Source organism: Bos indicus x Bos taurus, chromosome 11 (genome assembly GCF_003369695.1).
Source record: "Bos indicus x Bos taurus breed Angus x Brahman F1 hybrid chromosome 11, Bos_hybrid_MaternalHap_v2.0, whole genome shotgun sequence".
NCBI classification, from domain to species: Eukaryota; Metazoa; Chordata; class Mammalia; order Artiodactyla; family Bovidae; genus Bos; species Bos indicus x Bos taurus.
The window spans coordinates 66,452,146-66,479,833 of NC_040086.1; the positions used below are offsets into that span (position 1 = coordinate 66,452,146).

The 27,688-nt window shown below is 42.3% G+C and overlaps 1 protein-coding gene across 2 annotated transcripts; it reads left to right on the plus strand.

The window, feature by feature from the left end:
* Window positions 1–320: 320 nt before the first annotated feature.
* On the plus strand, window positions 321–27,688 carry PLEK (pleckstrin). 2 transcript variants are annotated; one of them, XM_027555664.1, is made up of 9 exons: window positions 321–520; window positions 11,625–11,780; window positions 12,022–12,203; window positions 14,033–14,124; window positions 16,062–16,246; window positions 17,909–18,013; window positions 23,641–23,724; window positions 24,557–24,626; window positions 25,970–27,688. In XM_027555664.1, exons 1-9 carry the CDS (start codon window positions 479–481, stop codon window positions 26,104–26,106), a joined length of 1,053 nt encoding a protein of 350 aa, XP_027411465.1. In that variant the 5' UTR covers window positions 321–478; the 3' UTR covers window positions 26,107–27,688. The 2 variants fall into 2 exon arrangements, with proteins under 2 accessions (XP_027411465.1, XP_027411466.1); XM_027555665.1 differs by lacking the exon at window positions 321–520 and adding an exon at window positions 9,628–9,725.

Consider the following 27,688-nt stretch of genomic DNA (forward strand, 5'->3'; position numbering starts at 1 on the left):
TACCTGGGACAGACCTTCACTTAATACTGGTTGCCTTTATGTTCACCAGTTTTGAATTTCTTGGCATTTTTATTAAGCATTTTGAGGCTCTCAGGAATAATTCCTAAGCCAGGACAATTTCCATGAGTAGGGTTTTCTTTTTCACTTTCACCTTCCTTTCCCCATTTTTCTCCCTTTAGGAGAACGCTTTCGTTTTTGGTAATAAAAATTGACCCTCAGGTAAATATTCAACCCAACTGTACTTATGGTAAGTCTCCAACATTAGCAAAGAATGGGTTGTTTCAAGCTGCAGTTCCTTATTCTGATCTTCCACCCCAGTGAGGAGAAGAGGATGTGATCACGAGATTGCCCGCAGAGGGGAAATTGTGAAAGAGACCTCACTCTAGAAAAGCAGCCCACAACTGCCCCACCTCTCAGAGGAGGCTGAGCTTCTGAGACGACTCATCTGTGAGGGCCCCCGGCTGTCTGTCCATCCGACATGGAACCAAAGCGGATCAGGGAGGGCTATCTAGTGAAGAAGGTAAGCAAAGAGTCACCTGCATCGGTGACCCTGGGCATAGGGTGGGGTAGGATTGGGGTCCAGCTTTGCACTCTCTACCGCTGAAATAGGAGAGTACTGCAGGTTGTGGAAGGTTGTGGGGAGAAGCCAGTATGTATTCCACTGCCTTCTGGTTCTTAAAGGTGGAAGGTTCCACCTCAGGTGTCAGCATAGCTTGATTATGTGGGACTGAGAATTCCAGAATGCGGGGTCTGGAAATCCTTCATGATTTAGAGCATCCTTTTCAAGAGTATGCGTGTGTGTTATGCCAGAAGACTCAAACTCCTGCTATAGAGGTTATTAGGAGAAACTACTCATTTGTTAGTTAAATTCTTCCTCCCCTTTTTACTTTTTTGGAAAGGAAGAAGAAGCAAATGATTAAAGATGAGCTGATATAGTGATACAGTAATGGTAGCTTATTTATCTTTTTTTACTGGACTGAAATCTCTTTATTTGTAGTTCTTAGTGAATTTGTATAACATGCTGTTAAGATGGTAGGTAGATACACCATTTTAAAGGTTAGAAAATAGAGACAGGAGTTTACTCAAAAAAGCTCAGTTTGACTGGTTAGGCATCAGGAAACTGAATTTCATTAGCACTGCTGGTTTATCTTCTGATGGTGGGTGTGTGCCGCGCCACTGTGAATCTTCCCAGGAGGGTGAGTTCTCACATAGGCTTGTTAGCATCCTGTGGACGACACTTTTATGAGCAAGTAACTCACACTGACCCAAGTGAGCTCAGGGTGTTAGAAGTGAACTGGATTCAGTACATTCCTTTAGAGGCCCCGTTTTTTAATTGATGGAGTGCATAGTGGGACTTTGTTTAGACCATTCATGGTTTAACCTGAATTTTAGCCTGAAGTGTTCTACTAAGAGGGGGTCAAACTGCTCACATTGCTGCCTGATTCTGTTTTGATTTAAATCTAGAAGGGACCTTAGACCATCTGACCTCATTCCCTCATTTCCACAAGAGTAAGCTGAGACCCAGAAGCTGGTGACTGCTCAAAGTCACATGGCTGTGACAGTGTTGGGATCAGAAACTTACTCCCTGTCTCCTGGCACTGCCTGTCTCCAGTACACTGGGATTTTCAGAGTAAATTTCAGAGTAAACCCTAAATTAGGGTTTGTAATGTGTAATGGCACCCCACTCCAGTACTCTTGCCTGGAAAATCCCATGGACGGAGGAGCCTGGTAGGCTGCAGTCCATGGGGTCGCTAAGAGTCAGACACGACTGAGCGACTTCACTTTGACTTTTCACTTTCATGCATTGGAGAAGGAAATGGCAACCCACTCCAGTGTTCTTGCCTGGAGAATCCCAGGGATGGGGGAGCCTAGTGGGCTGCCGTCTGTGGGGTCGCACAGAGTCGGACACGGCTAAAGCGACTTAGCAGCAGCAGCAGCAATGTGTCTGTGGTTGTGAGAGTTACAAGTAGGTGCCAGAGAATAAATGAACCCTCAGCAGGTATTCTCTCTCATTAGCCATATTTTGAAACATCCTTTGGAAAAGATGCACATATACACACAGAGGTGTATGTAGATACTTTGCAGTAGGCCCTAATAATCTCTTTGAGAACCAGTAATAATTAATGTTGCTATTTCTTTCCTGCTTGCTTAGGCTAGTATCCTGACAAGAGCAGATGAATGGAAACATTTTCTGCAAAGGTTTTCTGTTTGTTTTAAAAACAATTTAAGCATCTTGTAATTAAAATTGCTCTTATATTGTATACTTGTATTTTTAACTCTATAAATTAGTTTATCAGAGAGAATAAGTGACTTGCCCATATCCAACAACTGATAAGAGGACAACCTGGGATTAAAACCCAGGCTTGCCTAACTGCAAAGCCTACCACCATCTTGTTGATCCCAGGCAGCCTTCTGAAAGGCAGGTTTCCCCAGCCAGCTAAAGGGAGGTGAGATGAACTTTGCAGAGCCAGAGTGGGGTCTGGACAAACTGGACTGTGGGTAAGAGTGTGTGCAGTGACCTCAACCTCTCTTTGTCTCTGATTAGGGGGTTACTTCAGACAATAAGCATAAACATATTTTGGAGGTCCTTGAAAGCAGACCACTGATTTGAATATGTTTGTAATAATAGCTTAAAAGAAGAGAGAGAAGCAGGTTATATGCAACCAATAACTTAGACTCCACCAAGTCACCTCCCAAACTAACCTCATTTCTACACAACTTATGGAATCAGCTGTTGTTTCTATGACAACCATTCCACCATCATGTTGAATGGCAGGACTGATCCAAAGAGTGTATTCGGAATTTAGGTGGCCTGAGAGGCTGGGGAAAGCACAAGAATAGGAGTGGTGAGAGAGAGGACAAGGGATTTTTAAGGAAAGAAAATGGCTGCAAAAGACGGAAGCAGAAGGAGAAAAGCCTGGGGCAAAACAGAGAGCAGGACTCGGTGGTCTCCGCCCAACAATTCTTCCAAACCTTGTCTTCCAGATGCCATGAAATAATCCCCTATGATCTGCACCCATTGAATTATCATTGTCAGAGTAGCCAGTATATGTGGCCCTTACTTTGTAGCAGTAACAGATCTAACCATTTAATGCACTTTATGTACATATAATGGGTACAACTATTACCTTTACTTTATGGAAGAGGAAAGTAAGATCTGACTTTCATGGATTGTAGCCCGCCACGCTCCTCTGTTCATGAGATTTCCCAGGCAAGAATACTGGAGTGGGTTGCCATTTCCTTCTCCAGGGGACCTTCCTGATCCAGGAATTGAACCCACATCTTCTGCATAAACAGGCAGATTCATTACCACTGAGCCACCAGAAAGTAAGGTACAGAGAGGTAAAGGGCCTTGCCTAAGGTCACGCAGCTATTAAGTGGCAGATCTGGACTGGAACCCAGCAGTGTGATCCAGTGTCACAGAAAGCCATGCCTAGCCATGTTTTATGTGGCCCTCATGGGCCCAGACTGCAGTGATTTTTCTTTTCCAAAGAGCTGTTGTTGTGACGGGTGGTACCCAGGAGAACCTTAGGCCAGAATGACTTCACAGTACTGCCTACAAAACTGTGCTATCTTATCTGCCTATATGGTTACCATTTTTTGAGCATCTACTATAAGCTAGATGTAAGTTATCAGCCCTTAAAGTGTATTATCTCATTTAATCATTGTAGTAATGGGAAATTGGTACTATATTATTTTCATTTTACAAGTGAGGAGACTAAGGTTTGGAAAAAATGAAGTAACTTGCCTATGGTCATGGAACCCGGAAGAGACAAACTTGAAATTTGAACCTAAATCCCTAAGACCCCAGAAACCATACTGTTAAACATTTGTGTCATCTCTCTATTGCTAACATAATATGTTTTCATTGAGAAATTGTCCAACCTGGAAAAGTTTATATTTATATAAAAAAATACACTGCTGAACAAATTAGTTTCCTTGCCTTCAAAGTATTCAAACAGGAACAAAATGACCATGGATCTGGGATGTTATACCCGTGATGTCATGGATCAGACTGGTTGACTAAATGATGCAATCTAGGATGTAGCAGAAATAAGGACTTCATTGACTGTAACACCAAACTTAAAATAACATTTCCCACAAGCATGGGAGAATAGATGATACTGACTCACAATTCTGCTTTAGTTCAATACGTAGTTTTGACCATCAAATAGTTTTCCTTTGAATTCTAGCTGTATGTCAACATGGGAAAAGAGAAGTTTGAGGAAAAGGAGAAGTGAAGGGAGGTGTCTGGGAGGGGGTTCCACACAAAATCAAGCTTCTCCACCTTCAGCAATGAGTCATGACTTCTTTCTGTGAAACTGCCCATGTGTAGGAAGGCTTCTCTCAGTTTGTGCATTATCACTCTGACCTGGAGTTTCAGGTCAAGGTCACTCTCTCCCCGGTTAGACTATGAGCATTTTGAGAGTAAAGATAGCATTTTGTTTATTTTTTTACCGCAGTACAAAGGCAAACGTCTGAAATGTGCAGGCTGCTTTATCATCATTTGTAGAGAAACCAGTTAGCAGGGCAAAGGCTAATAGAGTTTTGCCAAGAGAATACACTGGTCATAGTAAACACCCTCTTCCAACAACACAAGAAAAGACGCTACACATGGACATCACCAGATGGTCAACACCGAAATCAGATTGATTATATTCTTTGCAGCCAAAGATGGAGAAGCTCTATACAGTAGCAAAAACAAGACCGGGAGCCGACTGTGGCTCAGATCATGAACTCCTTCTTGCCAAATTCAGACTTAAAGTGAAGAAAGTAGGGAAAACCTCTAGACCATTCAGGTAGGACCTAAATCAAATCCCTTACGATTATATAGTGGAAGTAACAAATAGATTCAAAGGACTAGATCTGATAGACAAAGTGCCCGAAGAACTATGGATAGAGAGGTTCATGACATTGTATAGGAGGCAGGGATCAAGACCACGCCCAAGAAAAAGAAATGCAAAAGGCAAAATGGTTGTCTGAGGAGGCCTTACAAATAGCTGTGAATAGAAGAGAAAGTGAAAGTGAAGTTGCTCAGCTGTGTCCGACTCTTTGCGACCCCATGGACTGTAGCCCACCAGGCTCCTCCATCCATGGGATTCTCCAGGCAAGAATACTGGAATGGGTTGCCATTTCCTTCTCCAGGGGATCTTCCCAACCCAGGGATTGAACCCAGGTCTCCCGGATTGCAGGCAGATGCTTTAACCTCTGAGCCACCAGCTCAAATTGAATAGAAGAGAAAGGAAAGGCAAAGGAGAAAAGGAAAGATAAACCCATTTGAATGAAGAGTTCCAAAGAATAGCAAGGAGAGATAAGAAAGCCTTCCTCAGTGATCAATGCAAAGAAATAGAGGAAACAATAGAATGGGAAGACTAGAGATCGCTTCAAGAAAATTAGAGATACCAAGGGAACATTTTATGCAAAGATAGCCTCAATAAAGGACAGAAATTGTATGAACCTAACAGAAGCAGAAGATATTAAGAAGAGGTGGCAAGAATACACAAAGAACTATATAAAAAAGATCTTCATGACCCAGATAATTACAATGGTGTGATCACTCACCTAGAACCAGACATCTTGGAATGTGAAGTCAAGTGGGCCCTAGGAAACATCACTATGAACAAAGCTAGTGGAGGTGATGGAATTCCAGTTGAGCTATTTCAAATCCTAAAAGATGATGCTGTGAAAGTGTTGCACTCAATATGTCAGCAAATTTGGAAAACTCAGCAGTGGCCACAGGACTGGAAAAGGTCAGTTTTCATTCCAATCCTTAAGAAAGGCAATGCCAAACAATGCTCAAACTACTGCATAATTGCACTCATCTCACATGCTAGCAAAGTAATGCTCAAAATTCTCCAAGTTAGGCTTCAACAGGATGTGAACTATAAACTTCCAGAAGTTCAAGCTGGATTTAGAAAAGGCAGAGGAACCAGAAATCAGATCGTCAACACCGGCCAACATCCGGAGAAAAATAGTTGGGACTAGGAATTGGGGCAGAAAGCAAAGAACTAAAGAGCCTCTTGATGAAAGTGAAAGAGGAGAGTGAAAAGCTGGCTTAAAATTCAACATTCAGAAAACGAAGATCATGGCATCTGGTCCCATCACTTCATGGCAAATAGATGGGGAAACAATGGAAACAATGACAGACTTTATTTTTTTGGCCTCCAAAATCACTGCAGATGGTGCCTGCAGCCGTGAAATTGAAAGATGCTTGCTCCTGGGAAGAAAAGTTATGACCAACCTAGACAACATGTGAAAAAGCAGAGACATTACTTTGCCAACAAAGGTCAGTCTAGTTAAAGCTATGATTTTTCCAGTAGTCATGTATGGATGTGAGAGTTGGACTATAAAGAAAGCTGAGCCCCGAAGAATTGATGCTTTTGAACTGCGGTGTTGGAAAAGACTCTTGGGAATTCCTTGGACAGCAAGGAGATCCGACCCGTCCATCTTAAAGGAAATCAATCCTGAGTATTCATTGGAAGGACTGATGGCTGAACCTGAAACTCTGATACTTTGGCCAGCTGATGTGAAGAACTGACTCATTTTCAAAAGAGCCTGATGCTGGAAAAGATTGAAGGCAGGAGAAGGGGACAACAGAGGATGAGATGGTTGGATGGCATCACCAACTCAATGGACATGAGTTTGAGTAGGCTCTGGGAGTTGGTGATGGACAGGGAAGGCTGGTGTGCTGAAGTCCATGGGGTCACAAAGAATAGGACATGACTGAGTGACTGAACTGAACTAAACTGTAGAGAAACCAAAATGTCAGGGGTTCATATTATAGTAACTTAAAAAATTTCTATTGAAGTCATTTTTAGACATTCATGTTAAGCAGGTTTTTGTGGGTTTTGTGGGGTTTTTTTTTTCATTGTTTTTCTTGCAGATGAGGCCCAAGTGTTCAGATGAGGATAAGGAATTAGGAGACTAAAGGCACAATAGGGACAACAGGTTTTTGGAACAGATGTGTAGAATCTGAGGATTGAAAGGAATGTGAAGTATTTAATTGAACTTCTCATCTGTGGCCTGCATTTCTTTTACTAATCTGTTCACAAACATGCTAGAAGACCTCTTGTGCCAGGGAACTCACTAACTTGACTTTCTCCCATAAGTTATGCAACAAACTGTTTTTTTTTCCTGAAACTTTCACCTGCTGGGACTTCAAAACAATTTAGTGTTTCACACCTCTGAAGACAGCCCTCATTTACTCTGTCTGTCCCCTTTTGAGCCCAAATTTGTGAGTTCCAATAATTTCCCAAGAGAGATGCCATTTTTTCTCTTTTTTAAAAAAATTTTTCATTGGCTTATAGAACAGGCTTCACTTCATCTGCAACTTCGAGGCTTCCTGAACTCAGTTTCATTCTCCAGTTATATCTATATGGTTAGTCAATCAGTCGTGTCCGACTCTTTTGTGACCCCATGGACTGTAGCTCTCCAGGCTCCTCTGTCCATAGGATTTCCTAAGCAAGAATACTAGAGTGAGTTGCTATTTCCTTCTCCAGGGGATCTTCCCAACCAAGGGTTCGAACTAGTGTCTCTGATGTCAGGTGAATTCTTTACCCACTGAACCATCAGGAAAGCCCTGAGGTATATCTATAAACACAGAATTACAGAGACTAGGTAGGTTTTATTGGTATATCTATAAACACAGAATTACAGAGACTAGGTAGGTTTTATTGGGTGCTTATTATGTTCTGGATATTGCCCTTAGCAATTTACATGGATTATTTTAGTTAATCTCCCAATCATCCTAAGAAATATGTAGTAGCATTATTTGCATTTGCCAGACATAGCAAATGAGGTTTAAACATTCCTCAAGGTCACATTCCTAGAATGAGGCAGAGCTGGGATTTGAGTTTGGGCCACCTATCTCCATGGTCACTACTGGTTAGGCTCCATTTAAAGTTAGAACCTTTCTTACTTTCCTATGCTTCTATTTATACAGCCCACAAATGACTTCACTCATTTTGACATCCCACATCAAAGTGCTGACTCATAGAGCTTCTTTGTTGTCCTCCACATGCCAATTTCCCCAAATCTTCATATATTTTATAAATCTTTTAAAAAAACATATTAAAAAACAAGACTATATTTTATTTAATTTGCATGTGTTTGAATGCTGTTGAAGCAGTGCATTTTTACATTTATTGGACCCAGATGTTTCTTCTCTTGAAAATTGCCTGCTTATATCGGTTGCCCATCTAAAAAATTGATAGGGTTTGTATATATCTTATTGATTCTAAAGGGTTAAAAATATATTAAGGATATTAATCTTTAATTATATGATAATTTGTTATAAATATCCACACCTTTTAATTTGTTTTTCAGTTGTTCAGCATTTTTGTTGTTATTGTTGCTGTTTGTTCATTTGCTTTCTTACTGTACAGAAATTCAATTTTTTTATATGGTCAAGTATCTTGACCTTTAAGTTTTCTTCTTTTCGTGTCATTCAGTGTCAGACTTTTATGCACGAAACTAGCTGTTTCCATGGTGATGTACAGTGACTCACTTGGAAACTTTAAATTTGATTTAGTACCTAAAACTTGCTGGTTCTGACACGTAATTGTATAGATTTTGGCCTATAATGGAAGAAAGCAGACATGTGCCACATATATATTTATTTATGTGTATAAACCTTATATATGTACAGTATCATAAAACATAGCTTTTATATATGATCATGCTATGACATGATTTATGATTTAGATATGTTTTATGATTGATGGAGTCATAAAGAGTCAGACATGACTAAGTACACACACACACACGATTTTATACACATACACACATATATATAGCTGGCTAAGTGACCTAAAAATTGATTTAGATTCCAATATGACTGAAGTTTATGTGAGACCCAGAATGGAGATGGCATCTAAGAGGAAGTAGAAAGAACATAAAGTTGGGTATCAGTAGACCTGGGTTCTAATTTTGGTCTCACATTAACTGGTCGAGTATACTAGCCCCAGTTACTTAAACGAGCTTCAACTTTCTTGCTTGTGTGATGAGGGTGATGGTAGATGATACTAAATGTCCTTCTAGCATGGACACTCTGTGATCACACTTCAGGGTTTGCTCTTGTGTGAGCACCAAGAGAGTTAAGGACAGAGAAGGGTAAATACAGGGATGGTGGAGGGAGGTGCTTTCAGGTTACTCCAGGGAGAAGCTGGCAGATGCAGAGAGTGATGACCCAGAATTCCATCATCCTAACCTAACTAACAGTGTTCTTGTCTGGAGAATCCCAGGGACGGGGGAGCCTGGTGGGCTGCCGTCTCAGGGGTCGCGCAGAGTCGGACACGACTGAAGCGACTTAGCAGCAGCAGCAGCAGCAACCTAACTAACCACCACCAAGCCTGGAAGAAAGTCCCCACTTTATAAGCTCTCGGGATTTCTCTTGCTTTTACCAATATCAGCCTCCTCAATGAACACAAAGGCCCCGAATCCCAAATGACACCCTCCTCTGAGTGAGCAGACAGACCCTGAGGCTACATTTGAATTAGGAGAGCACAAGCTCATTTTGAACAGTTGGCTGCATAGTAGTTTTATTTAAACTGTCTACAGAAGGAATGCAGTGTTGGCTGACTTCTCATTTTATGCCAGTTCCAAGGTCAAAAGCCCTGAGTGACTCTGGCATTTATAAACCTTTGATAGGCATGAAGTAGAATCTAAAATTTGAGCCTTGACAGGCATTTCAGCAGTCATCTAGTCCAGCTTCTACTCCTAGCTCTGTGAGTAGATCTTTTACTTGTTTCAGATACTTGATTTTTTTAGACTTGTCTGTATATTTCCTTAAAAGTACATCCCAAATTTCAATATGTAGTGTCTGACCTTGCTCATTTCTTTTAAAAAAGGGAAATAATCCAGTGTTAGCATGAATAGTTATTCTGCCTGTACAGAAAAGAGATAGTGTGTTTTAATTAGTGTCATATTGTTAATTTATTTATTACTTTTCCCCAATTATTTAGAAAAATTTCAAACTCATAGAGAACTGGAAAAAATAGTGCAATTAGCTATATACTCTTTCCCTAGATTTATTAATTGTTAATTCATGGCTACATTTGCATATCACTCCATATTACTATATAAATATATACACATATTTTTTTGCTGAGATATTTGACAATAAGTTTCAGACATCTTGCTCCCTTGTGTCTAAGTGTATCAACATATATATTCTGAGAATTAAAACATTCTCCACAGTTTTCCTAATTGAATGTACCATATTGCTCTCCTGCCAGCCATGTATGGGAGTTCCAGTTACTGTCTTTGTGAAGTCTTGCTTTTCTCAATCTTTCAGAATTTTAGCTGCTCTAGTGTGTGTGCAGAGGTATTTCATTGTGGTTTTAATCTGAGTTTCCCTGATGGATTGTGATATTGAACATATTTTCAGAGTCTTTTTGGATACCATCTCTAATGAAATGCCTCTTCCAGTTTTTTGCTCGTTAAAAAAATAGATAATTTGTATTTTTTCTTATTGATTTGCAGGAGTGTTTTATATTCTGAGTAGATGTAAAACAGAAAGACATTTGATTGAAATTATTTCATGTGTTGGCATAGTGTCCGACCTTGCCCATTTTTTTAAAAAAAGGGAAATAATCCAGTGTTAGCATGAATAGTTATTCTGCCTGTACAGAAAAGAGACAGTGTGTTTTAATTAGAAACTTTTTTTTTCAGTAACTAAAACAAAGGAAACACTTGGACCAGCAAAATGATAGTTCCATGAGTATTTATCTTCAATGCATAAATAGTCTTCCTTTTGGGCAACTGGACCTTTATATAGAGGCTCTTGGTATTTTAAGATAAGCAGAAGGATCTTCTAGGAACTGGTTGATAATTCCATTTTTGTGGTAATCATGACAGGGTGACAATCAGGAGTTCAAAGATGAGAGGCAAAGAACGCTATTCTCTTCTTTTTCCAAAGTCCTCATAAAGTACAGACAAGAAAGAAAGACTTCCTAGTCAGAATGGTTATCTGTTACTAAAGGCACAGTTGGCATCAACCCAAACTGAAAACTTTTAAAGTAAGAACTGACATGATAGCACCATGCTGGCATCAGAGACCATTCTGAACGTGGTTTTCATCCCTCCTAGCCATGCCTATACACAAGGCTGTGCTCTGAGTCTCTTCTTGACATTCATACCCAGATAAAATCTGATTAGACCAAAGGATGGAAGTAAGTGGAGCTTCCATGCTGCCATTAATGGCACTTTTCCAGGGAGTCCAGCTTCAAGCACCAGCTACTATGCAGTCTGAGTTGGCACTTGAGGTAGATTCTTTTGCCATCCTTACTTAAGTTGAACTGAAAACAACGGGCAGGGTTAGGAGCAGAAAATATGCTGCAGAAAGTCAGTCTGAAATGCACAAGAAGGAGAGTTGAGATCCATACCATATTCCCTTGGTAATGGCCCAGGAGAGGCTTATGGGCTACTGATAGATGTGTATACATTTTATATTAAAATTTTTAAAGAAGTTCCAGAAGAATGGCATTGCCCTTCTCCCCTGGTCACACAAATGTGGGTCTCCTGCATCCACGCTGGCCAAAGGTAGGCTGTTTACCGAGCCCTGCGGCATCTACAGAAGAGCTTTAGAAAACATCCTTACCCGAATCTTTCTGTTGGCATCACAGGGGAGCATGTTCAACTCTTGGAAACCCATGTGGGTTGTATTGTTAGAAGACGGAATTGAATTCTATAAGAAGAAGAGTGACAACAGCCCCAAAGGAATGATTCCCTTGAAAGGAAGCGCTCTGACCAGCCCTTGTCAGGACTTTGGAAAAAGGATGGTGAGTTGATGTCATTAACTGTGATGAACATCTTCTCAGGTGCTGACCTTTGCATAGCCTACTAATGTGAATGGAGCTCCCTGGGCCAGTCCCTCTGCCCACCACTCATCCTGAACCCTGGGCGTTTGGGTCTTTATTGGCTAAGCATTTCCAGAACAGGGTTGGCTCAACTCCTGTGCTTCATAAAAGCCCTCACCCCCTTGAAAGGAGTCGTTCCTAATGGGATGTGTTTTGATTTCAGTTTGTGTTTAAGATCACTACGACCAAACAGCAGGACCACTTCTTCCAGGCAGCCTTCCTGGAGGAGAGAGATGCCTGGGTTCGAGACATCAAGAAGGCCACTAAATGCATTGAAGGAGGCCAGAAGTTTGCAAGAAAATCCACCAGGAGGTCCATTCGACTGCCAGAAACGATTGACTTAAGGTGACTTTCTATGTCTACTTTCCTTCACTCTTTCTTCCTTCCACCCCACTCCTTGAGGCAATCCCACAGCAGACCCTACTCCAAGGCCTGCTTTGGGCACCTCTGAAGGCTGTACACACCCTTACCAGTCCTTAGTACTTTCACTTGATGTACTAAGATGTTTACCTGGCTCTGAAGGAGTGGTCATGGCATCTCCAAAGCCTAACAGCTGAGGAGAGGAGGCATGGGAGTTCCCTCATGTCTGCGTAATCTTTGCAGAGGGACGGACGGGGAGAAGGAGAGATAGAGAAAAAGGAGGGAAGAGAGAAAGAGATAATACATCATTGCATTTATAAAGTAGCTATAGTAAATTACTCTTAAAAGAAAGCTTTGGGATCTATACATAGGTAGGAAAAGATAGGAACTATGTGTTCATGCAGGTAAGGTTTTTCAAGTTCAAGTTCACATATTCAGCAAGAGTGAATATCTCTCCTAGGCAGAAACCATTTGTGCCCCGACCTAGCTTAGTGACCTCTAATGTTGACTGGTGATAGTTGACAGGTGATAGTTGTTGCCTAAAGATTGATATCACTTAAGTCCCTTTCTTTAGGAGTGTCTTTATTTTTTACTGGTTTTTGCTTTTATGTGGCACATACCCTGTAACAGGAGCTCTATCAGGAAGAATTTCATATTGACTACTTACAGCATCTATCCAGGATTCTGTTTACCAAATGCAGGAAGTCCCTAGGAAGAGAATAGAAAAAGCCCCATGCACACCTAATGCAGGATTTGGCAGGTCATAGGAGTTTCATGAAGTTTGCACATTGAGCTTAGAGAGAATGAGCGCTTTTTCTCACTAAGAAAGCTTTCTGGTAAAGACCCAAGAGGAGTTGCCTAGTCCAGCTGTAGCTGCTGGGTGGGTGGTCCAGTGACTGCATTTCTGGCCACAACTGTCAGAGCTAAGTGGGAATGATGTTTGTGCTACATGGAGCCACAAGACACACAAAATTGCTGCTTGCAATTTTTCTGATAAGGCTATCTTTATTATTCAAGGATAAAAATGAGAACATCTCACTATTTTGTTTTATCTCTTATAAATTTTAGGATAAAGGATAAGTTTAGTCAAAACATTCACTTTCTTGGGACTTCTGTGATGGCCTGGTGGTTAAGACTTCACCTTCCAATATCAGGGGTGTGAGTTTGATCCCTGGTTGTGGAGCTAAGATACCACATGCCTTGCAGCCGAAAAACCCACATGTTAAAAAAAGAAGCAATATTGTAACAAATTCAATAAAGACTTTAAAAATGGTCCACATTAAAAAAAAAACAAACCAAAAAACTCTAACCCCTTGCAACTCCCCTCTGCTGCTGCTGCTGCTGCTAAGTCGCTTCAGTTGTGTCTGACTCTGCGACCCCATAGACGGCAGCCCACCCCACCAAAACACATTCACTTTCTTGGAGTCAAATGTCTACACCAGATGGTCTCTTAAAGGGCACAAAGAACTGGGACATGAGTATTGAGGCCTGAGAACTTTTAATCTTTTGACACCTAACTGGAGACAACTCTCCATCTCAGATACTAAAAGTTAAATCAACAAAATTTAGTGAATTTAAGGGCTATTAAATACCTTCCCAGTACATTTTGCTGAATGCTGTGCAGGCCGCAGAGTTCAAGTATGAGCTCTGCCTTCTAATGACCTACTTATGATCCAGTGGAGAGATTAGGCTCAGGTTTCACCTGGGGAGGGGGAAGCTTGTGCTCAGGGCCAGCCCCTCCAAGCCAGCGAGTCCCAGAGAGGACGAGCTATACTGAACCGCTCCTGCTCATCCATGTGTTTTCATCTCTGCAGTGCCTTGTATTTGTCCATGAAAGACACTGAAAAAGGAGTAAAAGAACTGAACCTAGAGAAGGACAAGAAGATTTTCAATCACTGCTTCACAGGTAAAAGGCCTTGTGGGTCTGATGTGGGGCTTCTGGGGCAGGCAATATGGAGGTCTTGCTCAGCCTTGAGTGTGTGTAGGGGGATGTGGAGCGAGGTGGGGGGTTTGGTCTCATGGAACACAGACCGATGGACATGATCATTGGACTTCCCCAGCATGGAAAGAGAAAGAAAGGTAGGCCCATACTTTGTGGTTCAAGGTAAAATCTTAGAAGTTCTAGCTATATCAATCAAAGGGTCATTTTTTGCCAGAAAATGGCAGGATGTTGAAATAGACACAGAGTTGAGCAAGATGATAAATAAGAATCAAGACACCTAATGTTAGACTTAAGTGACAAATTAGGGATGTCTGAGGCTGCATAGTGTTTTGTTGCTGTTCAGTTACTAAGTTGTGTCTGACTCTCTGTGACCCCATGGACTATAACATGCCAGGCTCCCCTGTCCTTCACTATCTCCCAGAGTTCGCTCAGATTCATGTCCATTTAGTCATTCTTAAAAGAGGTCTGTACTTACCTCCCTACCTCTTTTACAGGATCACTGCAAGGATTAAAAGCAGAAATGCAGTATTAATTAGTTTTTCTTTTCAGAGAAAGAAAACTGGGCAAAGCCTTTTGTATATGAAATTCATGAAAGGTGCTCTTATCAACTAACTGCTTTCACTCTTGTTTCAAAGATGGTATACCTTACTGCTTTGATGACCTGGGGCCTGTTAAGTTGGCTCTTTGGTTGGCTATATTTGTACAGTATATATTGTAGAGCACAGGGAACTATACTCAGTATTTTGTAATAATGTATATTTAATAACATAAATTTATACATATACATAAATGTTTGAAAGAAATTTGTTTTATTTACTTTTATTGAAGTATGGTTGATTTACAATATTGTGTTAATTTTAGGTGTATAGTGCAGTGATTCAGTTATGCATACACACATACATATATATATTCTTTTTCAGATTATTTTCCCTTATACATTTTTACAAAATACTGAGTATAGTCCCCTGTGCTATACAATAGGTCCTTGTTGGTTGTACAAAATATTTTTAATACAGAGCTTCATTGTAGCCTGCTAATAATCCAGTTGGTGGGTCAATTTCATTTTATTCTCCTCACAGTCTTCCCTTGATTCAGAAGACTGATTGAATGACTTCTCAAGGTCCCTGCTAGATCCTGCAGTGGTGTGACATTCGATGTAAGGGATGGCATAAAATTCTAAATTAGGACATACACATACTAGCACATGTTGTTTTCTGCTTAAAAACTTGCAACAGCTCCTCATTGCCAAATTCTTAATGTACTATCAAAGCTCTCCCCACCCACCCCATGACTTCCTCTCTCTCTTGTCTTCTTTTGTCTTCTTTCCACCGGCCCCTCTCCCATCAGCACCCGGAAGGGATCCGTCATGCCTGTTTGAGTCTGTTCACACTGCTGCTCCCTCAGATCCTGCTTCTCCTTCGGCCTCTGCCTAGGTAAATGCTTGATAAACATTGTCACTTCCTCTGTGAAACAGTACCCATTGCCCCAGCCACCCCTCCACACCTTCCTACAGATTTGACCCAGCAGCTCCACTGTGCTGACCCCACAGCAAGGCACTTGTTACAACACTTACTCATTACCCAGATCTTCCTTTTAGACTCCCCCCGGGGGGCCTCCCCAATAGCCATTACTGAACTTAGTTCTCAGCAGAAGTTCTGGGTCATTAATGGAAGACGCATGCATTGCTGCTTAAGGAGCATGTAGGTGTTTTTTTAAAACCGTTTACATGGTTCCTTTTGTTTCCAGGTATCTATCTCAATAATTTCATTTTTCCTTCTTGGAGTAACAGGGAAGATGAAACAAGTAAGAAAGCTGGGTGCTCTGCAGCTCTCTAGGGGCAACTGTCTGTGCCTTGTTCTTTGAAAAAGAGAATTAACCTTCTTTCTGATGGTCCCATCCAGGTAACTGTGTCATTGATTGGCTTGTTTCCAATAAGTCTGTTCGGAACCGCCAGGAAGGCCTTGTGATCGCCTCCTCCTTGCTCAACGAAGGGTACCTGCAGCCCGCTGGAGACCTCTCCAAGAACGCGGTGGATGGAACTGCTGAAAACCCTTTCTTGGACAACCCTGATGCCTTCTATTACTTTGTGAGTGAGGGAGCTACCCATCTACTCCTCCGGGCATGGGGGTTGACCTGGGTGCGTTCTAGGTTGATTTCAGTTAATATCTGCTGATGTGAAAGAAAGCACCTATCCCTACAGCTTTGGTCCATGTCCTTGACTTGACAGCTGTCCCTCTCCATAATGCCTATCACATCCAGTAAGTTAGTCTAAAGGAAAATACTGTTTACTTGAATAGTTTTCTTTATTTTTGTTTAAAAATTTGCTATATTTATTTCTATTTTAAGCAAGAATTTCTTTTGTAAAAGCTTATTAGGCCCCAGTACATGCCAAGTGGGGCTTCCCTGGTGGCTCAGTGGTAAAGGATCTGCCTGCCAATGCAGGAGATGAGGGTTCATCCCTGGGTCGAGAAGATTCCCTGGAGAAGGAAATGGCAACCCACTCTAGTATTCTTGCCTGGGAAATCCCAAGGACAGAGGAGCCTGGCAAGCTACAGTCCATGGGGTCACGAAGAGTTGGATGTGACTTAGGGACTGAGCACATGCCAGGCACCCATTTAGTCAAAGTAGATCCAGTAGTGGAAGGAAAAATAACCAGCAAAATTATGGCCCCCGGGAGTCCAAATATACATTGAAATATGTGACTCATTACCAAGTATGTTCATCCTTATTCCTTCCCTCTGTCATCATGGGTACCTCCAGTGGCATGCTTCCCACAGGCTGGGAAACACTGTATGGTACAACATGGACTTAAATCTTGGGTCACATGAACATCTGGCAACAGTGGATTTCTAGGGGGATTCTGGCAATTTTGTTTCTATTTGGGGTCAGAACACAAAAGTAAGGAAGCTACTTATATAAATGAAGTGAATGTACCAAAGAGAGTTTCATTTCACTTTGGGGAATTTCCTCTACCAGAATATTTTTTTCTTTTCAGAATTTTAACCTGGTTGTTTATAGCTATTTAAATGTAGGACTCTAAAAAAAAAATGTAGGTCTAAAAATACCGAGCACAGTGGCTTGTGTGATTCACTGGTCTCGTTTAGCTGAGCAAGGCCCAGTTCCTGCCTGAACTCAAAGGATGTGGCTGGACCTGGGCTCTTGGTTTCTTAAAGTGGGGGAGCCGAGGAGCAGGGGGCATATGGAGGTTATGTTTTATGGACAGTGTCTTATAAACCAGCCAGCTCGCTTTCAGCAATGTGGCCATGAGGTCCCTAGAGAAGGAAGGCTTTGAAGGGAGAGATGTGCTGAGCTAGACATCCAATACAGCTTGGGGAACCCAGGAAAATGAAAGTATATGGACAAGATCATAATTGCATGGAGACAAGGGAGCATCCAGCAACAAGCAATAAACATCTAGATGGGACTTCCCTGGTGGTCCAGTGGTCAAGACTCTATGCTTCCACTGCAGGGGGTTCTGGTTTGATCCCTTGTCTGGAAACTAAGATCCCACATGCTGCATGGTGCAGCCAAAACAAAACAAAACAAAAAAAGAAGAAGAAATAAGCATCTAGAAACAAGAACAGTGCGGAGGGGGAACAAGCTAACCAAGGATAACCTTTAACGTTCAGGTTGGGATGCGAATCACAGGGAGAAGGAGTGGCTAGAGGGAAGAGGGGAGAGGAAGGTGGTATAATTAGCACTATGCCTAAGACTGGAAAAATAAACTGGTTCTTTGGTTCCCCAACAGCCAGACAGTGGGTTCTTCTGTGAAGAGAATTCCAGTGATGATGATGTGATTTTGAAAGAAGAATTCAGAGGAGTCATTATCAAGCAGGGATGTTTACTGAAGCAGGTGAGTGGTCACTATATTCTACCCTAGGCTTTCTCCCTAACCAGGCCCTTTGTATTCTATAGGATCAAATGGTGTTTTGTTTGTTTGGTGAATAGTCAACTAGAGAATGAAACTGACCTAGTGAAAGAGAGACAAATAGTTAAGTAGATGATCAAAGTGGCATTAGGTCAGGAGGACTGAGGCAGGCAGGGCAGAAGCACCTAAAAATAGGGAAATTTCTATCAGTGTTTCAGGAAAATGCTGAACTTTTCATTAGTTGGAGGATATCAGTTGGCCAAGAGATGCCATCCAAAAGACAGAGATGTTTCACAATGAAAGTTCTTCCATTGGCCTATCCTTCCTCCTTACAAAGTAACCAGGAAATAGAAACAAGCTGCACCCAGAAGAGGAGCATCATAAACCACTGAGAGCAAGGAAGTACCATTGCAGACTGTGGGTAGGTCACAATGAGACCATACCCAGGCCAGCTCTGCAGGAGCAGCAACAGATGAAGGTCAAATCCGGTCAGAGGGCATAGACTCAGTCATTATCAGGTATCATCAGGTACTGGCCACTGTCAGTCTGGGAGACAGGGGCTGGGGTGAGCTGAAGAGCTCTGGTCAGTTACCAAGTGCAAAGGCATGGGACACCAAGAGGTAAGAGAACCCGAGGGCTGGAGCTGAGTGAGGAAGCCAGGGTCAGCACCTGGTAGAGAAGAAGCAACTGGAAAACAGGAATATTCAGAGTGAAACAACTGATGCTGGTATATGTTGTCATAGAAGCCTAAGCTGCTTTATGAGGCCAAGGTCTTGCCCCTTGTGATTGCGTCATGAGCTGTCTCAAAGGCACTGCTCTGTACCTGTTAATAAAAGAGAGGATCTGGCTGCTGCAAGATTTCTGTGCATTGTGTATAGATCTCATGGGACTGAGAGATTTGACTTATCTCATGATAGAAGCCTGAACTTCTGGGTAAAGAGGGAAGAACCAAAGTTGAGCATATATTTACATTTAAAAAGGAGAACTTTGGGTTGACTAAGTATAGATAGACATTTTTTAGTTTCATTAGAAGTAGAGCATTAATGCAGAAAACTTACCTTCCCATTATATTTTGAGAGAACAGGGTCCTAAGAGGATGGGGAACACATGTATACCTGTGGCGGATTCATTCTGATATTTGGCAAAACTAATGCAATTATGTAAAGTTTAAAAATAAAATAAAATTAGAAAAAAAAAGAAAGAAAGAATTCCAGACTATTCTAATAACTTGTATGCCCACTGACTAGATTAAAGAATGAGCAAAGGAGCAGGGTCAGCCTTACACAGGGTAGGTTCTGGAGGTTGCCCATAGGCAGAGTTTGCATATCACCTGCTTCCTCTTTGGTTCTGGCAAATGTTTGTATGTATATGGCTCTGATCACAGGCTGTTAAGGCAGGAGTCACTTGGAAAGGAGTTCCATTATTTCCTTATGATATCTTCTATAATTCTATGTTACTATCAGCCATGAATGTCTTTTCTTGAGTGAGTTGATCCGACTGAACGTGAAGGTTGAATAGGGATAGATGAAGTCCAGGCTGGACTGGAGTGAGGTCTGGGCAACGGATGCAATGGAGATGCTGGATGTTCAAAAGTCAGCTGAGGGTTGTGGTGTGAGTGTGTGTTGAAAGTAGTGGGACTAGATGTAGGCTTCCCCTTCCATTTTTCTTCATCTTCTTTACGTGGCCTTTGATAGGTACAGGTCAGCCTTCAATAGCTCAGGTGGTGTACATTTGAACCCTCCAGGGATCTGTTAAAATTGCACCCCAGGCCAGTTAAATTAGAGTCTCTATATGTTACAGGTCCCCAAGAGATTCTGGTATGTGGCCAATGTAAAGAATTACAGAGCTAACCATTTTCTTAAAAGTGAGTTTATCCTATTATCAAAATATCACTGTTTAAATAGTCATAAACCTCCTTTTAACATGAAGAAAACAATTTTTTTTTCATTCAGGAATTTTGTTCTTTTTTAATATTCCCCCCATCTCTAATTTCTAGGGGAGGGAGAGGGAAGAAAAACCTCTTCTACTTGAATTGATAGTCCCCCTTTAATGTTTCCTGTCCCTTATCTCAGTCGTGTATAATCCTAGCTCATAGCAGGATCATCTGAGAGATTTTTGAAAATCTTTTTAAGTACCAAAAAAACTAATCAACCCTATGTCTTCTGTTGTGAGTTAGCCCGGGTTACCTGGCAGAAGCCTTATTTCAAAAAAGGGTACCTGTGCTCCACACTTCATAGGTGGGAAGTAGATGGATCCACTTGGGGGTCAGTCCTTACCCTCATTCTACCCCATTCACTGGTTCCAGAGGCATTAATTCAGTTTGGGGGACATAGCCAGTTTGAGGATGAATGATACTGGATTATATTCAACATAATCCTTTTTATATAATTCATTCTGTGACTACTGCTGCTGCTGCTGCTAAGTCACATCAGTTGTGTCCGACTCTGTGCGATTCCATTGACGGAAGCCCACCAGGCTCCTCTGTCCCTGAGATTCTCCAGGCAAGAACACTGGAGTGGGTTGCCATTTCCTTCTCCAATGCATGAAAGTGAAAAGTGAAAGTGAAGTTGCTCAGTCGTGTCCGACTCTTAGCGACCCCATGGACTGTAGCCTACCAGGCTCCTCCGTCCATGGGATTTTCCAGGCAAGAGTACTGGAGTGGGGTGCCATTGCCTTCTCCGTGACTATGATGAATAAAATACCTCATTTCTCAACCACATGTAGATTCTTTGATGAGAAAGGACAATGTGTTATACATATTTTTCTTGTATCTGCTGCAGAGTTCAGCATCCTTCTTAGTCTGTAATAGACAATAAACATTTTTAGAGTGAATTAAGTTGAATGTAGGTACACCCGTTCCTCAGTACCCACAGAGGATTGGTTCTAGGACCTGCTATGGATACCAAAATCTATGGATGCTCAAATCCCTTATATAAAATGATGTAGCACATAGATGTTGACAGAGCAGCAACACTTCTTGGAAACCCCAGCTGTGCATGCATTCCTTAAAGTGCCTCAGGAAACACTCATTCAGTGAAAGACAACTCTTCAGCGCCTCACATCGTGTGCCAGTGAGGACCTCAAGACAATGTGGTAGTTGGCCAGGGCTGGCTGATTTCACATCCTCCAGTGCCTTCCTCTTCCATTGACTCCTGAGTACTTGATACTCACCCACTGACTGTGTACGAGAACATGATTTGTGTGCCTGTAGATCTGGAGAAAATGTTGTGGGGCAGCACCCTTTGCGACCCCATGGACAGTAGCCTGCACCAGGCTCCTCTGTCTGTGGGATTTTCAAGGCAAGAGTACTAGAGTGGGTTGCCGTTTCCTTCTGCAGGGAACCTTCCCAACCCAGGGATCGAACCCAGGTCTCTCGCATTGTAGACAGACAATTTACCGTCTGAGCCACCAGGGAAGTCCTCTTGGCCTATGGGTAACGTCAATTAAGGCAAAGAACAGGGACTCCTGACAAGAATTTTAGAAGTTGATGCTTTACAAAAGCCATATAATATTGCAGATAGAAATATTCTGTTTTCTCCCGTATGACTCTGCAGTGTTCTTGGCTCCATCCTTCAGGCAAGGAAAGTGTTCTTTGGAGATGAGCTCCTTGACCAAATGCTCTGCCAAATAACTTAAACCCATTCTTGAAAGTGCCCTGACCTGGCTTTATGAAGGAGACATCGTTTGCTAAAATCGCAGACGTTCCATTGCTTTCTATACAAACACAGAGAAAAACTTTGGAAGCTTTCTGTATGTGCCTCTTAATACATGCTGCTTCAGAAATAACACATAATATTCTTCATATTGGCAACATGGAAACTATATATTTTCTAATCTAAGGTTTTTAACTTCTGGAGTTAAAAGTCACTTGAATTTACTGTAGGAAATCATAGAATCAGGTTTAGCACAACATTTTAAACAACTACTATCAGCTAATGGAAATAATTGGGCAATTCAAGGCAATTACAAACATACGAAGTGGCTCCCACAGGCCAGGCGCAGTGCTGGGCTTGGGAGGAACAAAGAGAAACAGACACAAATCCTGCTTCAAAACCCACAGTCTAAACAATGGCAGTGTTTGACATTGGAAGAGTCAATGGTTCTCTAGGGAAGGGCCAAGTCCTGTTCTTCCTCATCACGTCTGTCACAACCACTACTGCTTCCAATTTCCATTGCTGCTCCCTGTTGTTGCTGCTGCTGCTGCTGTCACTTCAGTCGTGTCCGACTCTGTGTGACCCCATAGACGGCAGCCCACCAGGCTCCTCCGTCCATGGGATTTTCCAGGCAAGAGTACTGGAGTGGGTTGCCATTGCCTTCTCTGGCTCCCTGTTGTTAGTCCCTACTAATTTTATGCTGGGATTGTTGTAGTCATTTCTTGATGGTCTTCTTTCTACCTTATTATATTTCCCCTGGCTTTATCTTTAATCCCTAGCTGATCCATCCTGTATGTTGTCCCCATATTAATCTTCCTAAAGTGTTACAGTAATCTTTTTGCTTCCAACTCAAAAGCTGTGAGTGACAACAACCCCTGTGTCTTATTTTTACTGTCTCCTTCCACTTTTCCAAACTTGCCTCTGCTATACCTGCCTTCTAGCCTGATGGTCTTACTCATCAGGGTCTGAATATGCCTTAGACATTCCCACCACGGTTTTTTTGTTGTCAATGGTCTTCCCACCCACCTCTTTCTCACCCGTCTAACTCCTGTGTGTCCCACATGGATAAGTGAAGGTTTTTATGAGGCTCTCTTTGACATGCCAAACCACAATTATATATCTTTCATTTAAATCCTTTGAAACTGGACCTACTGAATAGCACAGGGAACTATACTCAATATCTTGTAATAACCTATAATGGAAACGTATCTAAAAAAGAATAATATACGTGTGTGTGTGTGTGTATAAGTGAATCACTTTGCTGTATACTGGAAACTAACACAACACTAAATCAACTATATTTCAATGAAAAAAAAAAAACCTCAAATGAAGTTTCCAAATAATAAATAGTAAATTAAAAAAAAATCCTTTGAATCTGTATATATGGAATCTAGAAAAATGGTACTGAAGAATTTATTTGCAGGGCAGCAGTGGAGAAACAGACATAGAGAATAGACTTATGGACATGGGGAGAGGGGAGGAGAGGGTGAGATGTATGGACAGGGTACCATGGAAATTTACATTATCATATGTAAAATAAAATGAAAAATCCTTTGAAAAACCCTTATCTATAGAGATTATTTGATTTGGACATTTGCTATTTTATATTTCCACATAGATTATAGACTCTTTGAAGAGCAGGGCCATGTCTTAAATCTCTTGATAGCCCCACATTACCTAACATAGTATGTTATACATAGTGCTGTCTTATATGATGCTAAAGCTGCGAGATGATCTTAGAAATAATTTAACCCACAATTTAATAACATCTAAATTGTTTGTTGGTTCTAGTGCTATCTCTGACAAGGCCTGGGTTGTGGCCTGAATTCTTCTGGAGATAGAATATCATCTTTATTTTTTTCTTCTTTCAATTCAACAAGATTTATCCTGTAGGGACTATGTGTACTGAGTGAGACTAAAAACTCATCCTTCCTTTTTCTATGTTCATCCTGGATATAGGGCCATAGGCGGAAGAACTGGAAAGTGAGGAAGTTCATTCTGAGAGAAGATCCTGCCTATTTGCACTACTATGACCCTGCTGGGGTGAGAAACTGTGCTCCATAAACCCTCCCAGTAGAAGCTTGCGCTGCTCCTAATCACAGGGCTGCCCGGGCCCTTCCTGCTCTGCTCCCTTCATCTTCACCCTCCCTCTTCTTTTTCCTCACCCTCCTCTACCTTTTCCAACCCCTTCTTATTGCAAAGATCTGAGACCTTAGGCTTTGAGGCCAGCAGAATCTCAGGGGATGGAAGAAAATATCATTATATGGCCATTTATTTGATCAACACAATACAACTTTTTATTATTTATTCCAAGCTGATATTTTCAGAGGAACTCAACCAACCTAGCACTGTGCTCTTGGTTTAATGTGCAAAAAAGTGATAATCCCTCTTCTAGGCCTATTTGAATGAGAGCATCTTTTGAGCCCAACCGTTTAGGCTGTTGACTATTCAGAAGAGGGCTTTTTCCTTAATAAGTTGAGTCATGTCTATCTGGGTTGGGTCCTCAGCTTCTGCAGGGCTCTCTTGATTCCCTCCTATGAGGGTTCTACTACTATGTCTGTTGCTTGGGGCCAAAGGACTCTGGAAACACCTGGCCATTATCCCGAGGGGAGATGATTCAGCCTCCCTACCTCCCCCAGCTGTCACTTTCCTCCAGATGTGAAGCTCAGGTTGACTTTCGTCTCCTCGTCCAGCTCCCCACCTCCCCGCTGTGTGAAGTGGGAAGAGGGGTGGAGGATCCAGAACGGGTTCCCTTTAATCTCCTTCAGCTCTTTTCTAAACCACAGTGAGTCTGTGTGGCTTTTGCACCAAGAGGATCAAGTATACGCCTATATTTTACTTTGGAAACATAATGAAGGACTCCTTTCTCCTTTAGGGGGAAGATCCCTTGGGAGCGATTCGCTTGAGAGGCTGTGTGGTGACCTCAGTGGAGAGCCACCCAGATGGTAAGAATGAATTTTGGGGGGAGAGAGGTGTGTCTCCCCTGGCTCCCTTCCCACACCTGTGCACCCTGAGCCAACAGCAATCACTCCCTCACTCACTCCCTTACTCAGGCATGAATGAGTTCACTGTCTGAAAACTTCAGGGAGACCCAAAGCTGTTCTCTCTCAACTGCTGTCCTGGCTGTCTGGGTCTTGGGGAGCTGTAGTGGTTTTGTGGATGCCTTGAATAAATCCTAGCACAATGCTGAGAAAAACCCGTCCCCTCAGAACCGGCATGGGTGGGGAGACTTTTTACCTCCTGATGCCTGTGATGGAGCCCAACATTCCTCAACGTGCACCTTTACAAAATAGGAAACGTCCCACAACAAGAGGAACATTTGTGCGGGGAGGCAGTGTGGGGAACAGGAAGTGCTCTGGGGTTATGTTAGGTCTAGGTTCCTTAGTTAGGGGCACAACTTTGAGTGAGTTGCCTAACCTGGGTTTTGGTTCCTTCTCTGAGAATGATGGAGTCCTACCAGCTGACCCTTGGGTCCTGATCACAACTCTATGATTCGGTGATGACGGTCCTACACCTGACCGTCTTCTCAGGTGTAGGAATGAGTGAGTAGTGTCAGCAGGAAGATGTGGTTCAGACCCCCAGACCCTGGTTTCTCTTGTCATTTGGGCTAGTGATGCTATAGAGGTGGACTGGAAATGCTGCAGCTGCAAGTGCCTAGATTTTAACTATTCCTGGATCTGCTCCCTCCCCTCTCCCCTTAGAGTCATCCTTCACTGTCAGGGTGGACAGTGTGCTTCTTTTTGATCTGCGATGGATGTGTTTTGAGCCTTGTCACAGTATTGGCCAGTTTTCTGCCTTCTGATCTTTCAGTAGAGATGCTCACTTAGCGCTTGATAAAAACTAGTTTAGACTGCACCGATGGTACTGGTGGCACATCTTTTTTTTTTTAAATTTCTTTTTTAAGAAAACTAATATTGAGGCCAGCTTTTGATTTATATTGTGAGTGGAGTACCTTTCACTCACTGGACACTATTACAGATTACTCATTATACACTGTATGCAAAAATGAGAAATTTAGTTTGCTTACAAAAGAAAATGTTTTTCCTTGACTGTTTTTAACTTACTTCTTAAACACACAAACACAATCATACTGCACACCTGTCTGTATAAGTACTATATATATATATATTAATCATACATATATAAATGTATAAGCATACAATAATGGTAAGTTTGAAAATCGCATTTAATTTCCTTAGAACACTTGGAAAATTGCTTGCAGAAGGAGGGCAAGCTAGGTGGCCTTTCTGGTGCCCACGCTCACTGTCATCAATTTCTTTCTCACCAGGCAAGAAGAGTGAAGAAGAGAACCTCTTTGAGATCATCACGGCTGATGAAGTTCACTATTTCCTGCAAGCAGCCACCCCCAAGGAGCGCATTGAGTGGATCAAAGCCATCCAGGTGGCCTCCCGGACAGGAAAGTGAAGACACTCCCTTCCAAGGGAACCACATGGATAAGCTCAGACCAGGGCCTGGCCACTTCTGCAACAGAAGGCCCAGGGGTGGGATATTGTCATCCTCGGGGGTCCTGAATGTAACTAACCTCATGCCGTGTGATGTTCGCCCACACTGACCACATCAGTCGCTGAAGCCTCTCTGCCACTCTCTGTGTTCCCTGGGCAGACATGCCAAGCTGTGTGGCTTGGGGACATTGCTTACCCTCTCAGACCTCAGGTTCCTCCTCTGGAAAATGAAGGAGTTGAACTAGAGGAGAACTGTCCTCCCTAGCTTCAAAAGCCTGCCAATCTAATACCCATGGCAGGGCAGCTGAAGTCCCTCCATGACCAGGTCTTGGCCTTCAGAACCTGAGACAACTGTTCCTGTTAAAGCCATTGCCCATCTGTACTAAGAGCACTAGCACAAACCTCTTTTGTTCCCCTTTGCTGCCTTCCCCTGCTCTTGGCACAAGTTCATGTATCAACACCAAAGAGAACCCTCTTCTTCCTTCTTTGCCCTCGCCAGAAACTTCCTGACAGCCAGTATACTGCAGTCGTGGTTTTTAGCTTGAAGCCTTGTGACTTCAGTCTGGAAAGTTTTGTCTTCAGAGAAAAAGACCCGAGGAAGCCAGGGGTAGCTGAGGGTCCTCTCCTCTTCCCGAGGCCTCCCAGAGCAGGCGTGTTGCACTCTACTGGGGGCTGGTCAGACAAGAAGCTATCTTTGCCTCTTTCCAGAGAGCATTTCTAATTAGGAGCAGGAACTCCAAATTTGTGAGATTCTGTTTCATTTGACTGTTTACAGAGAAAAGTGGCCAGAGGGGTTTTCTCTATGAGGTCTCTGCTTGGGTGAGGGGGCTGGACAGCTGCCTGATTCAAATGTCCCCTCCTCCACCCCCCACCCCAGCTCCAGAGGGTGGAGGACTTAGATCACGGGCCAGCTGATGGGATAATGAGTTTATACAAAGACAGCTCTGAAAGGACTTAACGTTTAGCTTGCAAATGGATGTGGCCGTCACATCACACTGTGCCTTCAGTGCTCGAGTTGTTGAGATTGTGGTCACACCTTAAAGCATGTGCTTTAAGCACAAGCTGTCCGATCTCCTGCTTGGCCAACAAGGGGCCTCATGGGCCCATCATCATTCAGAGGGGTCTGATCTAGATTCAGATTGTGTACTGGTTTTCAGTTTTTTGTTTTTTTTTTTTTTTATCCTGTCTGCCAACTAATGATTCTAAACCAAAATTGAGAAAGAAATTAAATATGTTTGCGAAGGTGTATTTTCCAACTTTCGATTTTTAATTTTAAGGCCCTAGTGAGAAAAGAAGAGTAGAAAGTTCTTCTTGATTTTAGCAGCTCCTTTCCCCTCCCCCAATTCCACACAATATCCTTGAGGCTACTCTTACCCCCAGATTGTTTTCTCATTGGCCAAGAGGTGAAAGACTACTTTTCTGTGATTCTTTAGTAAACTGTATTAGAACATGCACAGTACTTTTTCTACATTCAGTGTTAGAAGTATTTATTAATGTGGAGTGAATTTTAAGTTTTGAAATAAATGTTACCATGTTGTGTGTCA

Excerpts from the sequence above, each read along its gene's own strand:
- PLEK (XM_027555664.1), top strand. The coding sequence starts at position 479 with ATGGAACCAAAGCGGATCAGGGAGGGCTATCTAGTGAAGAAG. Across the intron at positions 18,014-23,640 it reads AGGGATGTTTACTGAAGCAG|GGCCATAGGCGGAAGAACTG; the intron begins GTGAGTGGTCAC and ends TCCTGGATATAG. Across the intron at positions 24,627-25,969 it reads AGTGGAGAGCCACCCAGATG|GCAAGAAGAGTGAAGAAGAG; the intron begins GTAAGAATGAAT and ends CTTTCTCACCAG.